Source organism: Leuresthes tenuis, unplaced genomic scaffold (assembly GCF_036924035.1).
Source record: "Leuresthes tenuis unplaced genomic scaffold, fLeuTen1.0.hap1 SCAF_16, whole genome shotgun sequence".
NCBI classification, from domain to species: Eukaryota; Metazoa; Chordata; class Actinopteri; order Atheriniformes; family Atherinopsidae; genus Leuresthes; species Leuresthes tenuis.
The window spans coordinates 5,670,540-5,685,128 of record NW_027325370.1 but is presented as its reverse complement, the minus strand read 5'-3'; the positions used below and the strand labels follow the sequence as shown (position 1 = coordinate 5,685,128).

Genomic DNA, 14,589 nt, shown 5'->3' with positions numbered 1-14,589 from the left:
TGAGAGTGCACCACTACACACACTATACCATGACAACATACATCGGCAGGTGAAGGAATGATCGAGTGGGCTGTACTCCCATATATATTGCACATCCGCAGACCATACACACATATACAGCTGGTTCAAGGGATTTCACATCTGGACTTGGTATGTTAGTCTTTAATGCTACAACAAAGGAAAGAAAGTTCATGCATTTTCACATATCAAAGTTCTGCTTACTGAAAGAAAATGTAACGTACACCCAAATCTAAGATCACACCATTGAGAATACGAAGACCCAACATCAACTCTCAGCTATGTCTTAAGGACAAATATAAGATGGGACAAATTGAAAATGGAGCCATTTAAGATACCAGCTCAAAGTAAACATGCTGGGTCATTAAGAAGAGTGCTTTGGGTGCGGTAATGAAAAGCAGTTGGGTTGGTTTCCGTTGGAGCTAATCAGAAAAGTAAAAGGGGTGCCCCCTAATAGAAGTAATTGTAAAACTATACCAATGCTGGCTTGCATTCACCATGACAAGTGCAAGCGTAACAGATAAACAAAGGGAGAGGCCTACATTGGAAGTAAGGTTCATCTTGTTGTGCAAAGAATTCCTTCAGTAAGACCAACTTTTTCACAAACTCCACACCAACCACAAAGTGTTGAAAGAATCTAGCTATCAGAGAACTTAAGAATTAAAAAAAAAAGAAAAAGTTCTCCATCACCCCCATCTCACAGCAGAAGAGACCAGAGGGAAACTAGAGGAAAAAAAGCAAGATCAACAAGCACCTCTCTTTTCAATCAGGGAGGTCAGAGTGTGTTCGCTCATTAATCATACATTAATATTCAGACAAACACAGCCTGTTTTTCTACTTTAGGAAAAACAGAACCTTTCTCCCATCTCTCCCTCTCCCTCTGACAGGCCTCTCAGACCCAATTGCCCCCTCCTCCTCTGTAGCTTACACAGCATGTCTTAAGCTGTCAAATGGTTAAAAATAGCATGACACCCAGTGTGTGTGAACAGGTACTCACCTCTTACATACAAAGCGTGGTTGGGTCCCATACATAACACGCAGACAGACGTGCACACACACAACAGCAGCTGAATTAGCATGAGGTGAGACACCCAGACTGCCCTTTGACAAAACCTCAGTGGCCAAACACCCGGCATGGGCAGATATCCCGTCAGCCACCGGCAAGCCTGAGAGGGAGTGTTCTCGCGTGAAACGCTAAGCCGATGGGATCCAGATGTGTAGGCATGCTCACGTACACACAAACACACAGACACCCATGTTTATTTGGACTGGACACAGAGAGGCAGACTAACGACACAGACGCAAAAAAACAAGAACATTATGACACAAACAATATGAGAGGCATGCACAGAAATGGAATGCACACACACACACAGATATAGAGGTAGAGAAATTAAAGGCTAAGAAGATTTAGGAGTTAAAAATAGATAAGGCAGGAGTGAGGAGATAAAGAGCAGCCTACTGCCAGTCCACATAGCAGGGGATACAGATACACCTGTGCAGCAAACAGAATAACAGGAAAGATGCATTCAACAATTCATGTGTTTGTTTTTTGATTGGCTGCGACATATTCACTGCTAACTTAAACATTAATCCAGATGGCTGCACAACAAAGCTCACCACATGCTGTATGTAGAAGAATGGCTGCCAAATGCAAAGAACACCACAAAGTGGTGTATGAACAGCGACCACGTGAGCACATTCGTCCTCAGGGACACGCATGCATGCACACACACAAGCAGAGTGAGATCGTAAAACTGTATGGCTGAACACAAGCTTAGAGCTATCCGTATGTTAATCTGCCCATTGATAAGTCCTGCTGAGCTGCTCTCTGCTCCCACACTCACACATAATACAGACAAATTAACAGGTGCACGCACTGACACAAACATAAGTGCACGGCCAAGCATTCATCTTGATAATCTCATCAATTAACATAGGCAATAAAATGATGTCGAAAAACAGATGTATACATAAAATCAACAATATTGGAAGAAACATCTACAATTTGCAGTATATATTACAAAATCTACATCTGTATTGAAAATCACATGTTATCTGGATGCTTAAGTCCACATTAAGAAAAATTTTAAGCCACCACAATAACAAGCTGTTAGATTATGTTTTTAACAAAAAATATGTAGATTATTAGTTCACATATATAACCAGCCCCTCCTTTGAGATATAGGAGCTTTTGGAAAAATAAGGAAGATAAACATACCTCTCTCAAATGCATGCTCTCCAGCTGGGCTTCAGCCTCCTGTGCTGCCATCGTTATGATGCCCGACCGCTGACCCCGTCCGCAGTGCCCCTGACCCTGACCCTGAAGCATCTCCAACAGCCTCTGAATGCTCTCGTCCCGAGCACCCAGTGTCTGCTTCTGCGAGTCAATTCTCATCTCCATCTCTTCCATGGTCTTCTTCAGCAGGGACAGCTCCTTGGCTTGCCGTTCATGCTCCGACTGCAGTTGGAAGAAGTTCTCCTCTGACAGATCCAGTGGAGGTGGTGAGGAAAAGCCGTCACACCCAGGCACCTGACAGGGGCTACAGGGCCGAAGGGCACTTGAACTGGGCGCTCCTCCCGGACCTTGGCTGAGACTGTAGAGCGGCTGATTTGGGCTGTTTCTAATCCCAGGCTGAAGGGTGTTGGCTGGGCTAAGTCTCTGTGAGGCTACTGCAGTGGTACAACCATACCCAGGACTGTGAATGATGATGTCAGCTTCCTGTTGCCTTGGATTATAGGTGTTGGATGGGCTGGCTCTGGGGCTGTTCTTTGGTGCAGGACTGTGCAGGTTATTGGAACTATGTCTGGGGCTGTGGCCAGGGCTGAGCCCCCCTCTGAAGTCCTGGTCCATATGGTGTTCTCGATAGGAGTTTCCCTGCTGCCGCTGTTGCCGCAGGCGACTGTTCATCTCTCTGTGAGCTCTCAGTTCCTCCTGAAGCTCCTGAACTGTTAACGGAAGTTGCTATAAAGAGAAAGTTCCATTTCATTCAACAATCTTTCACACAAATCATCAATTCTAAAAGCGAAGTTTAACAAATGACAAAACACCTTAAAAATATGTGCAGTGACACATAAAAACACACCTTGTTCCTTTTGATATCCCCTGGCTGCAGCAGAGAGAGGTGATGTAGGAAGAACACGCAGATATACAAAACATAAAGCCAAATTCAAAAGCAGTCTAAAGACGAAACATCATGTAAATTACTTCAATCATCTTGGGTTTACCGTTAGGTGAGAGTTACACAGTTTGACCACAAGGGGGCAAGATTTCTCTTGGAAACAGAGTGAGAACAAGGAAGGTGATGGAGGTGAAGTACAATGGGTTTGTTTGCAATGAAATGAATATCAAATGGAGAGAACGCAAAGTGTAATAAGATTCCACTCGAGAGTTTGAGCTTTTTATCAAGAAATTCAAAAATCTGAATTGTCTTAAAGAAAATCAGGGCCCATATTTATTTCAGATGATAAAGGAAAGTGCTGGAACTAAAGTTGATTATATTAGCTGAAATCTTAATTGTTCCAAACAATAGAAATGATAAATGAAGCTTATTTTGAATCAAAACATTGTACCCTCATATAACACCTTTTCTCTTATGCTTTAAAAGTTATGTGGAGTTAAGTATGGTTCTGCAACCCCAATTACAAAAAAGTTATGCCTGTGTAAATTTTGCAAATCTCAATTAATAATATACTTTTATAAATGTTGAAACTGGTGGCAGCAACACATCTAAAAACGTTAAACAGGACAAGGCTAGAAAGGTAAGTGGTACTAAAAAGAAACAGCTGGAGAAACATGTTGCAAATAATTAGGTCAGCTGGCAACAGGTTAATAATTTGATTCTGTATAAAAAAAGAGCACCTGAGAGAGGCAGAGTCTCTGAGAAAGAAATATGGACAAAGGTTCAGCTTTCTACAAAGAAAATGTGCCTACAAATTGTGCAGCAATTACAGAAGATTGTTCCCCAATGTAAAATTGTAAAGACTTTGAATATTTCATCATGTATAGTATCAAAATATCAACAAAACATTCAAAGAATCTGGAGACATCGTATGTGCAAGAGACACAGCTGACAATCAGTACTGGATGCCCAGAATCTTTGGGCCCAGAATCATAACTGGTATGATTCTGTAATGGAAATCACTGCAAGGACTCAGGAACTCTCCAGAATCAATGATCAATGTCTGTGACAGTTCACTGTGCCTTCCACAAATGCAGGTGAAAGTTCTATCATGCAAAGCAAAAGCCACATATGAACATGATCCAGAAACACTGACATCTTCTGGGCCAAAGAACATTTAAAATGAACTGAGGCAAAGCGGAAAACTGTTCTGTTCAAAATTATTTTTGTAAAAAGTGAATGCTTGGTCCTCTAAACTAAAGAGGTTTAGTTTAGTTTAGTTTAGTTTAGTTTAGTTTAGTTTAATAAATCTTTACGTAAAAGCTAAAACTGTTGTCGGTTAAAGTAATGTTATGATATTAATAATAATAAATTTGTAGAGATCAACTTATAAATGTAAAAGCTGTGACTAGTGATATTCCAATATATTCATCAATGAAACAACTGAAAACCATAGACGCACGACTTATTTAAGACTTAGCATATTTAAAAAAAAAAAAAAGAAAGAAATATATGTAATTATTATTATTTTTAAAATGTCATGTATATATATTTTTTTCTTCTGTGGAAAGCTATTACTCATTTTTACTGAAATAACATGACTCTGCTTGTGTCCAGAGGGCGGGGAGCACCAAGGACACAGAGTTGAGATGTAGGAGGGAGGCGAGGGCGAAAACAGATAATCAATGCAACAGCCAGCACTGAATATCAAGTTAGAGTGGGAGGACAATCCTCCGCACGGACACATATACAACTGAGACTGCAGACTCAAATGCATATGTGTACACACACACATTCACACAGCCGGCAAACACCCCAAACAAACAGATGGCTGAGAAGGCAACAGCGATCTCTTCAGCTGATAGAAAAGGTGACATTCCTTATGCTAATTGAAAAGGACTCTTGTCAGACTGAACATTTTCTTTGCCATTGTGTCACACAAAAGAGCGGAGGGGGTGGGGGTGTCATCTATTTTGTAAGATCTCCTTATAAGAGATAGAGATGTCTGTTATTTCAGAATTTTACTAACTGGATTCTAAACATTGTGAGACACAATAGGGTTAAGCAACAAAACATGGTAGCTGTATAATGGGCAGCCTATTCTGTGTTTTGAACAACTGCAAGAGTCTGTGTCTGGACAGACAAAGGGAAGAAAAATATACAGATGCTAAAAAGGTGTATGTTAGCTTCTTTTCTTTGTGAACTTGCTAAACTTGCTGGAAAGTGGACAGATTGTGTGACTAAAAATGCAGAGGAGTAATCAAGGACAACTGAGCTCAGTATTGTTCAAAGGGAAAAAAAACTGGTAATCAGCAGTCCTTAAATATTCCTGTGGCAGGCTTACTGTATGAGAGTGAAAAGGATGTTGCATAACTTTGGCATCTAGTCACTTCTCTTTAAGTTTTCAATCTTTTGTCATTTATCATTTTTGGTTTTAAAACATTTGCGCATGTGTGAGTGTGTCACAGTGTCCTCTCACTGTATGACAATGTGAGATGAAAAAGCTATAAATACCAATGCAGAGGTGGCTACTTGGTCACGATGGGAGAGCGTAGAAATTATTAAAGTTTTTGCATGCTTGTGTGAAAAAGCAACACAAATTCAACAACACAAGCTTCTCCATGCTGGGAAATATTGTCAGAGATATTTTTTCATTTACAGGATGGTGTGGATTTTAAAAATCATGAACAGCAAAAAAATCGAGTGATAATACGAGACAATAGACATGAAGGGACGTTAAACGATTCATAGACAAATGGAGAAACAGAAGGCTGACAAGATATATAACCAGAGGAAAGATAAACAGAGAACAGATACTACACAGTGGCTATGCAGACAGATGGATAACACCTCAGACTGAGTGAGACAGACGCTAAGGAGAGATGGTGCAGGACAGACTGGTCACCATTCTTTCATGAGTAACTGTGAGCTTTTTCAGTATCTGGCAAACACCTTGAGTAGATGCCGCTAGTGTACGTTCCCATGGAAACACATGGAGCCTGGCAAACATTGTTACGAAAAATCTGCACAGAAGCCTGTCAATGCAACCTTGAAGATGAGAAGAAGTGGCATAATGAGAGAAGAATGATGTTCAGAGGAGATGGGTGGGTCAACGTAAAACATGTGTTTGCAACATGCGATTTAACAAAGTGATCATCGTATCATCTCCACAAAGAAACCCCTGCAATGTTCAGGTGTTTCGAATTGCAGCAACTGAAACAGTAGATAGTAAAATTTAAAATATCTGCCGAAAGATTTGTCAGGTTTCTTACCTGTAAATCATCTTGATTCACCCTGTACTGGTCCTTCACAACTGAGGTCCTCACTCCCTCCTCACGCCTGACCCCCTTGTCTCTCTTTACATCTGGGCTCCAGAAGTTGACACTGTTCGTGCTGTGGCCTGTCTTTCCATCCCTCCCTCCATCTAGTTCTCTCCGGAGGGTGTTATTCTCCCTCTGCAGCTCCTTCAGCTGAACCTGGAGATCATAGGTAGAAGCCTCTCCCCGCCCGGCCAAATCCGGTGTCTGTGTATATCTTCCAGATTGACGCCGTAGACTAGAAGTCCCTAAGGAAAGCATAGTTTGGTCTCCGCAAGGGTCTGACATGTGATGCATTCCAGAGGATGTGATGTTTGGGCTGCTTCCCATGGCTGTTGTCCGGCCTGTGTAGGAGGAGCGGCTGGTACTCCGGCCTAACGTCATGGTGCCTTTGGGGTACCCACCAGAGGGTTCCAAGGTCTCTCGCTCACTGGGATACATGGTGCCGGAAGTGGCATAGGCAGCACTCAAAGACTGTATATTCTCCATGGAGAGGGTTTTACCACCTGGAGCTGTTGCAGAGCCACGAGTTGAGCCTTTGTTTGCTGTTGTACTACCTTTGATTTTTGACACTGACCCTTGGGTCCCTGTAAGTTTAGATGTTGATGCAGGCACACCCCCTGACACAGAGCCTGGCTCAAGCCCTGAGCGGGACCCTGGTGCTGAGCTTACAGCTTGTTTGCCTTTGCCCTGTTTAGGGGACCTTGAGAAGCGTGAATGAGATGTGCTGCCATCAGTGTTCCCAGTGCCTTTTGGGGCAGCCGACAGCTTACTGTGCGAGGGCTTGGCTCTTATGTTTAAAGGCATTGTTATATGGCAAAATATGACATTGAGAAGAAACTGTTCAATTTGGAACAATGTTTGTCTCCCTTTATGGAACCAGCACAAATAATAAAAGAAAAGGCCACTTCTCAGCCTCTCAGTTTGTACCTGTCCATCCCTGCATGTGGAGGACTTGAGTCTTATTTAGTACTTTTAGAAGAAAATGGCTGTGAATGTTGGCAGCAGGGATCTCAGACACATAGGCCAGAGGTCTTGCGATTTTTGTTACAAAGCAGGTCATCATGAATTCTAAATCAGAAAAAGGTAAGACAAACATTGAGACAAATCATAATACAAAAAGAATCAGGAATGGAAAAAGTAGTAGAAAAAATCCAAAAGTCATAACAGATAATTGCAACTTTGTATACTTCAAGCAAACACAAACACTTCCTACAGAACTTTTAATTATATGAGAAGCTCATCACAGTTCTGTTAAAAGTTGCTCAAACACAAATAGGTGCAACAATCTTGAACATATATTCTCTACTTTTCCCTATGAGTGAGAGAGACAAGACGAAGAGAATGAACAAGACTGTGAATCCCCAGAAGGAGGCTGGAAGCCACTGATCCTCTGAACAACGTCTCATACAATCGCTGTGTGATCCTCTCTTCCTTATTAAGGGTTTTGAGAGTGTTTGGAGGACAGGAAATTGACATCTAACTTAACCACCAGACTATAGATTGGTGCTGGTACATAGAATACTATAATCCACTACATACACACATACCCACTGTGTTTAAAACATGATCATAGTCACCACATTAGAGTGGTATGTCCATTTCAGCACCACGGACAGCACTAAATGTAATCATTTAAACATGCATGGTCTTGAATGCCTACTGAGGCTTGAAGAAGGGGGGAAAACAACAATGTAAAATTTTCTATGGCCTGGAGAGACAGCCAGGGGAATTGGAAAACCATTCCTCATTATCTACCATCCCTTAGGGGCAACTTTAAATTTACAGTCAAACTTTGCCAGGCTGTAGACATACCTCAGGCTTCAACCAAAAATAGAGGACAAAAATAGGCACTTAGGATTTAGGCTACATTCTACTTAGTATAACATGTTAGTACTGTGCCTACATTACAATAAATCACACTTATAACATGGTGTTTCTGGATCATATTCAGAGGTGTTATGGACGTTTGTTGGATTTGATATGTAAAAAAGCCATCCAATATTAAAAATATCCTCAGGGAATCAAAGCAAACATAACCCAGTCCATGATGGACCAGATATTGGGGTCTGTCTGCAAAGCAGAGGCAAATCCAAATCATAATCCCTCCTCTAATCTAAGAGGATTGGGTGCTGGGAGTCACTGCACGGGATGGCACTGACAGATTGGTGAAGTCTACTTGTCAGTCATAACATAGCCGTCAATCCCTTATCCATTATTGTTTGAGACGATAAGTTAAGCCTTCCGTGTAGACAAGGGAACCACCAATTGCGTGAATAATTGAATTGCACCTTGTTGGACCTGGTTGGAATAGTGCAATTTAAGTAGAACCGTAATGATAAATTCGTGATGTAGAGTATTTAGACAGTTTTAAACACACGAATGGCACTATAAAAGCTTTGTCTACATTATTCGCATTAAGATAGAGGTATCCTCAATCAGCGGTCCATTTCAATTGGCACGCGCTAAATTTGCACAGCTGTGTAGTTTCATGTCAAACCGCGGTAACAGAGCGAAAAGATGGACAGAAAAAAAAGGACTGATGGGAGTGCTCAAAAATGAATGGTTGTTTAACTTAATTTAGGTCCACCAGCGCCTGCACTTACTTTTGAGTTGACAACCAGCTGTTGCTGCGGTGAGAAAAGTCGAGTCATCACCAAAACTGCAAGAGCGGAGACCGTTTGGATTTGCATGAACAATTATCATCCATGCGCGGCTCTTAATTAAGTTCAGCATACTTCAAACATAGAGTGATGAACAGATGAAGCGAGAAGACCGAAACGGTTTCCACACGAGGAAAAGGGTCTTTGTGCATGACCGTGCAGGCTGGATTCTGGACACAGACGCCCGAATGATTCTACTACCACTACCACGGCTGGAAGGATTAGTTTCTTGCTCATATGCACACGGCTACATGAGTTGGAGCTAGTGTCTTACATAATGATTAATCTGACACGCAAACTGACCTCACACGATTTAATTTGTTTGAATAATGTGCTCATATAACGCCACAAAGTCCGGTTTACACTCTACGTGTTGCTCCAGCTTACCGGTCAGGCACCTCTCCATCACCGATGAGTCCCAGCCGTATCCTGTCCGACCTCGGCGCAGACTCCATGATCTCATCGGCTCAGATATGACCTGTCCTGCCATCAGGTCCGCGTGGGCGCGCAAACCCAGCTGGGGCGTGCACGAGCGAGCACTGTGGATGGTAGCACGCATAGCAACGATTGGACGGTTTTTATCTGCCCGTACACCCACATAAACGTCAGCTGAAAAAAGAAAGTACTTATAAGATCTTTAACCAGTTTGATCAATTTAATTTGAGAAATTAATTAAAGCAAATGAACAAATGGAGCCTTATTTCAGACTTCTTTATAAAACATTGGAGACAACAAATCGGGCTGAAAGTGTTTGATGTTAAAAAAAATACACCGCATAATTTAATAAAATATTTGGCTACATGTGGAGATTCGAGGCAGCGCTCAAGTGCTCTTTGAATGGTTATAAGGAGTCTGCAGCTGCTCGGTTTACCATACTTTCATTCACCAGAAAATGAGCTAATAACTATTTTTAATCGGAAGTTTCGTTCTCAGAAAAGCGATGCCATCTGTCGGTTGGTGTTGCCAGATCGTGAGACAAAAAAGCAATTGGGATGCCAGTTTACGGGCTATAATTGACTACAGGACATCAAGCTGTACTGCTCACATTGGAAGCTGGGAATTCGTTACTTTTATTATTTCGCGGCATGTAGTGCTGTTACCATCAAGCTGTGCTAAGTTACTTATAACACTGATGCACGACAGCCCACTCAGAAGTTTTCCTTTTAAACTTACGTTTTAAAAGAGTCTCTTTTTACTTGGATGGTAATGGTTGGTGATCTGTAATTTGCAAGACATCATCACAAGTTTCATTTCCTCCCAGCGTCTAACTGAAGAGAAGTGAAATTTAAAAATTCGGGGTGGGGGTGTTTCACAGGAACACTACAGAACTGGACTATATCATAATATTTATGAAATGAAGTTACTCAAGTGAATTCAAGCCTAGATTATTTGTATAGTCCTTTATAAATGCTTCACTTAACAGCAAACTACAGCAGCAACTTATCTTTACAGCCAGCATTTTGACACCTCATAACAGAGAAGCACAGGAGTTTTTAAGATAGTGAAGGTCCATGTCATGGAGGTTGTATTTTCTTGTCCTTGCTGGTTCATTATTATGATATATTCAGTGATTTAATAACACTGAGCTTTCACATCTATGCTTTTCCTGCCGTGACAACCTGTAATGTCTGCAATTAATCATCTTCGAATTTTTTTGTTCCAGATAATACAGACTAACACTATCAAAGAGTAAAATATGTCCATAGTAACGTTTTTAAAAAAAAAAAAATTATATGAAAGAAAGAAATTGCCTTGAAAATGTCATATATTTGTCAGCATAAATAGAATTCTCAGACTTTCAACATGAGGTCATGTCAAAAGCAAGAAATTCCACTAGTGTAGATTTATCAGTTTATGGTAAATCAAATAAAACTTTCACTCATGTTGTTGTCATAAAATTTTAGATTATCTGATGACAATGCCATTCTCATTCGATTCCAGAAAATCGGTTGAGCTCTTGGGTTTCTCGGCCAGGACAACACAGACTTTCTGCACAATCTCTTCCTCAGCTGGAGGTACTTCAGCTTCGGAAACATCTCATCCAGCAGAACGAGCACAGCTGCATCCACCTTTTGAAAAGAGTTTCAGAGATATTTCAGAGATACATCTTAGAATGATGGGGCGGGGGCTGACAGCCTTAAAAATACTCATGAAAGTGAAAAGTTACCTTCTCATCCAGGAGCCTCTGCTGAACCATGAAGAAAGCCTGGCGGATCACACCATTCACCATCTCACTTCCATTTGCACTTCTTGACAGCACAAACACTGTCTTCCCACTGCTGTGCACAGCATTATGTAGATTGTCAATACATGAAAGTCCTGGTGTCCAGTCCCTTTCTTCCAAGCAGAGGCTAAATCTCCTTTGGCCGCAGTTCTCCATATGAACAGTCAACTCATTGTAAACCCAATCCCTCACAGCCTGGTTTGTGGTGTCAAAAACTACAAAGGCATCATACTGATAACACGAATCTCTACCAGGTAGCTGTGAGTAGCCTTTATGTCCTGCCCAGAGCACCTGCAAGCAGTACCACACATCCCAGCCATAAAGATGCTGCAGAAGAGGAAGAGACGTAAACATCACAGCCAAGAAGGAACAGACGAGGAAGGCTAAGCTACCATATATGTCTTGGCAGGAACGCTGGTCTATCAACAGTAGACTATGGCCCTGTTGAGACTCTGGGAATTCACAGCGAACTCGTGTGGTCAGATGAGGAATCTCTATCGGAGTGGAGCCCAAGAAATCAGCAAACCAGGATGTATCACAGTCGCATTTGAAGGGGTTATCGTGCAGGGTGAGTTTCTCAAGGGCACTACCATTTCTAAAAGGGAAGGGGAGATGCTGGTGGTTCAACTCTTTGATCTGATTGTGATTGAGGTAGAGGCATCGCAAGGACTTTGCCTCACTGAAAAAATTCTCAGGGATAAAAGTGAGGTAATTGTGACTGAGGTCTAGAATGGAAAAATTGACTCCAAATTCTATTGTTTTTAGTGGCAAATAAGTGAGGAAGTTTCGGCTCAGGTCCAGGTGACACAAATTTCTGAGAGCCGAGATGTTTTGCCAGGGGAAATACTTCAGCAAATTGGTACTGATGCTGAGGACCTTAACGCTTATGGGGAGGTTACACAGTACTTCAGATGACACTGACTTCAGACCATTGTTAGAGATGTCTAGGTATTTGAGCTTGGTCAGATTCTGGAAGAAATGAGTGTACTTATTGTTAGCAGACTCCCACATGATGTCTAGGTGATTTCCAGAAAAGTAGAAGTACTCCAAAGAACTGCTTATCAGTCTTTGATCTATTCGCATCCCAATACCATTGTTTGCCAGACTCAGTACTGCCAAGTGAGTCAGATACTGAAGGAACTGAAAACGATGGCCCATGCCCCTCATTTTGAAATGAAAGTCATTGTTACTAACATCTAATACCTTCAGAGTGGATTTAAGTTCACTGAAAGCATTATTATGATAAAGATCAAGCCTATTGTAAGACATATTAAGAAATACTAAATTTTTTGTGTTATTAAATAGCCCACCTTTCAATGTCTGGCTCATATAATTAAAAGAAAGATCTAAACAAACTGCATTTTCCATACCTACAAACACTTTCGCATTAAGCGACAGGATGTCATTTTGAGACAGGTCAAATGTCAGCTTGTGTTTGCAAAACTTATTTTTAAAGTACCACAGTGGTGGAATCTGGCATTCACTGTTCTCTGTGGTTTCCAGCACATTTGACTGGTTAGATTCCCAGACGATGCTTGTAGATGTCGTTTCCCGATCTATTATAATAGGAGGTTGGTCTTGGAAAGATTCTCTATACAAGTTCTGGTTCTTAAAGTTGTCCTGTCCCACAGTCCCAGATGATGACGACGACTTTGAGCAGGATGGTAGAAAATTAAGCATGTTTTGTGAGAGATCAATTGCAGTGAGAGATGGTAACTGCTTCATGGAAGTCAAGTTACACGCATTTATGAAGTTCATCCTCAGTTCTAGTTTTGTCAGATTTTGAAGTCTGGACAGAACTTTAAAGCTTACCTCGGATATTGTGTGGAAAAAGTTACCACTCAGCAGAAGACTTTGAAGACCAGATATGTTGCTGATATGAGGGGAGAGAATGAGTTTTGGAAATGTCCTCAATGGTTCATAGTTATAGATAAGGCTAATCCAAGTGAGGCCCACTAGCTCTCCAAAGAAGGTGGCATTCTGTATAGCATATGCTAAGAGGTTGTCAGATAGGTCCAGTCTTTTTAAATTCCTTAACGGTCTGAAAAGGCCCTTGGGAAATGTTTTCAGAGAATTTCCCCTCAAGCTCAGGAAGGTGATGGAGCTGTTCTTGGCATAAAATGAATTTGGATGTAAGTGGAGAGGGAGATTGTGTGGGCAGGGAAAGCAGGGCCTTGCTGCATGGTCACAGCGCTGACAATTCCACTCCAAATTCAGATACTCAAGAAGAGTAAGGTTGGCAAATGATCCTTCAAAAACCTCTGTGATTGTATTCTCTCTTAAATCCAGGCTCTTCAACCCGTGTGGCAGTTCTTTAGGGACAGCTGTCAAATTATTATACCCTAATGTAAGATTTTTTAATTTAGGGAGCTCTCTGAAAACAGTCTCATTGATGTAAAAGGACTGGTTGCAAGGGTTTGCATAAAAGCAGTTCTTAGAAAGCAAGAGTACTTCAAGATTAGGAGTTTTTAAGGGGGCAGTAATACTGAATATACAATTATTCTGTAGATCAAGAAGCTGCAGACTTTCTGGTAACAATGGTAGGGAAGTGAGGCTGTTTCCTGACAGATACAGAGATGTAAGATTCTTCAGGTGCTTGAAAGCATCAGGGTCAATCTTCACTTTGCATGAGTGGTCGTCCACGGCTCTCAGCTTACCTGGTTGGCAATTTCCCATTAGTTTCAGGATATTAAGGTTTGGGACACCAGCGAAAACGTCACGCCCCACATGCTGTATCTTAGTCCAACTCAAATCGACGGACAGCATAGAGGCAGCCTTGAAGTAGGGGATGAGCCTAAGAGGTCTGACAGAGCAGTCCACTGTGGTGGAAGTCTCATCTGCATCACACGGAAAAAACTTGAGATTTATAGTCCTCCCATGAATGAGAAGCTGACTGAGGACGAGGATAATTCTCACCAGAGCCTGAAAAAGGGGACAAAAATTCAACTCAGTTGCTTGCTGACTGCTCAGAAAATGTAACTTGACAGTGTGATTGTTTTGTTTTTATTCGTAACAAAAATTGCACCATACATGTCATCATATATATTAAAGTAGCATATATTGAAAGCAAATTTAAGCCTTTTCATTCAATATACACTTCAGTTCTTAACGTGGGGCAATAGTTTCTTGAATTTCTTACAGCAAAATACATTTAACTTCCTAACATAATATAATTTATGTCACTTACCATGATGGGTAATTCAAACCAGGAGAAAGATGCAGCAATCTTTAATTCAAGTAGAGAG

At 41.4% G+C, this 14,589-nt stretch overlaps 2 protein-coding genes across 3 annotated transcripts in view; both read right to left on the bottom strand.

The window, feature by feature from the left end:
- LOC140271220 (ERC protein 2) overlaps positions 1 to 9,686 on the bottom strand; it is a 151,297-nt gene extending 141,611 nt beyond the window's left edge. For both annotated transcript variants that reach the window (XM_072366339.1, XM_072366340.1), the window contains exons 1-4: positions 9,508 to 9,686; positions 6,413 to 7,528; positions 3,105 to 3,128; positions 2,240 to 2,983 (exon numbers count right to left, since the gene is read on the bottom strand). In XM_072366339.1, the coding sequence (XP_072222440.1) occupies positions 2,240 to 2,983; positions 3,105 to 3,128; positions 6,413 to 7,264 (1,620 nt within the window). In that variant the 5' untranslated portion in view covers positions 7,265 to 7,528; positions 9,508 to 9,686. The remainder of the gene's footprint in view (positions 1 to 2,239; positions 2,984 to 3,104; positions 3,129 to 6,412; positions 7,529 to 9,507) is intronic.
- A 1,211-nt stretch (positions 9,687 to 10,897) lies between these two features.
- Positions 10,898 to 14,165, bottom strand: tlr9 (toll-like receptor 9). The gene is made up of 2 exons (XM_072366341.1): positions 11,288 to 14,165; positions 10,898 to 11,189 (listed from the first exon to the last, which is right to left on the bottom strand). The coding sequence occupies exons 1-2, from the start codon at positions 14,108 to 14,110 to the stop codon at positions 10,983 to 10,985; spliced, it is 3,030 nt and encodes a 1,009-aa protein (XP_072222442.1). The 5' UTR covers positions 14,111 to 14,165; the 3' UTR covers positions 10,898 to 10,982.
- Between the last annotated feature and the right edge of the window lie 424 nt (positions 14,166 to 14,589).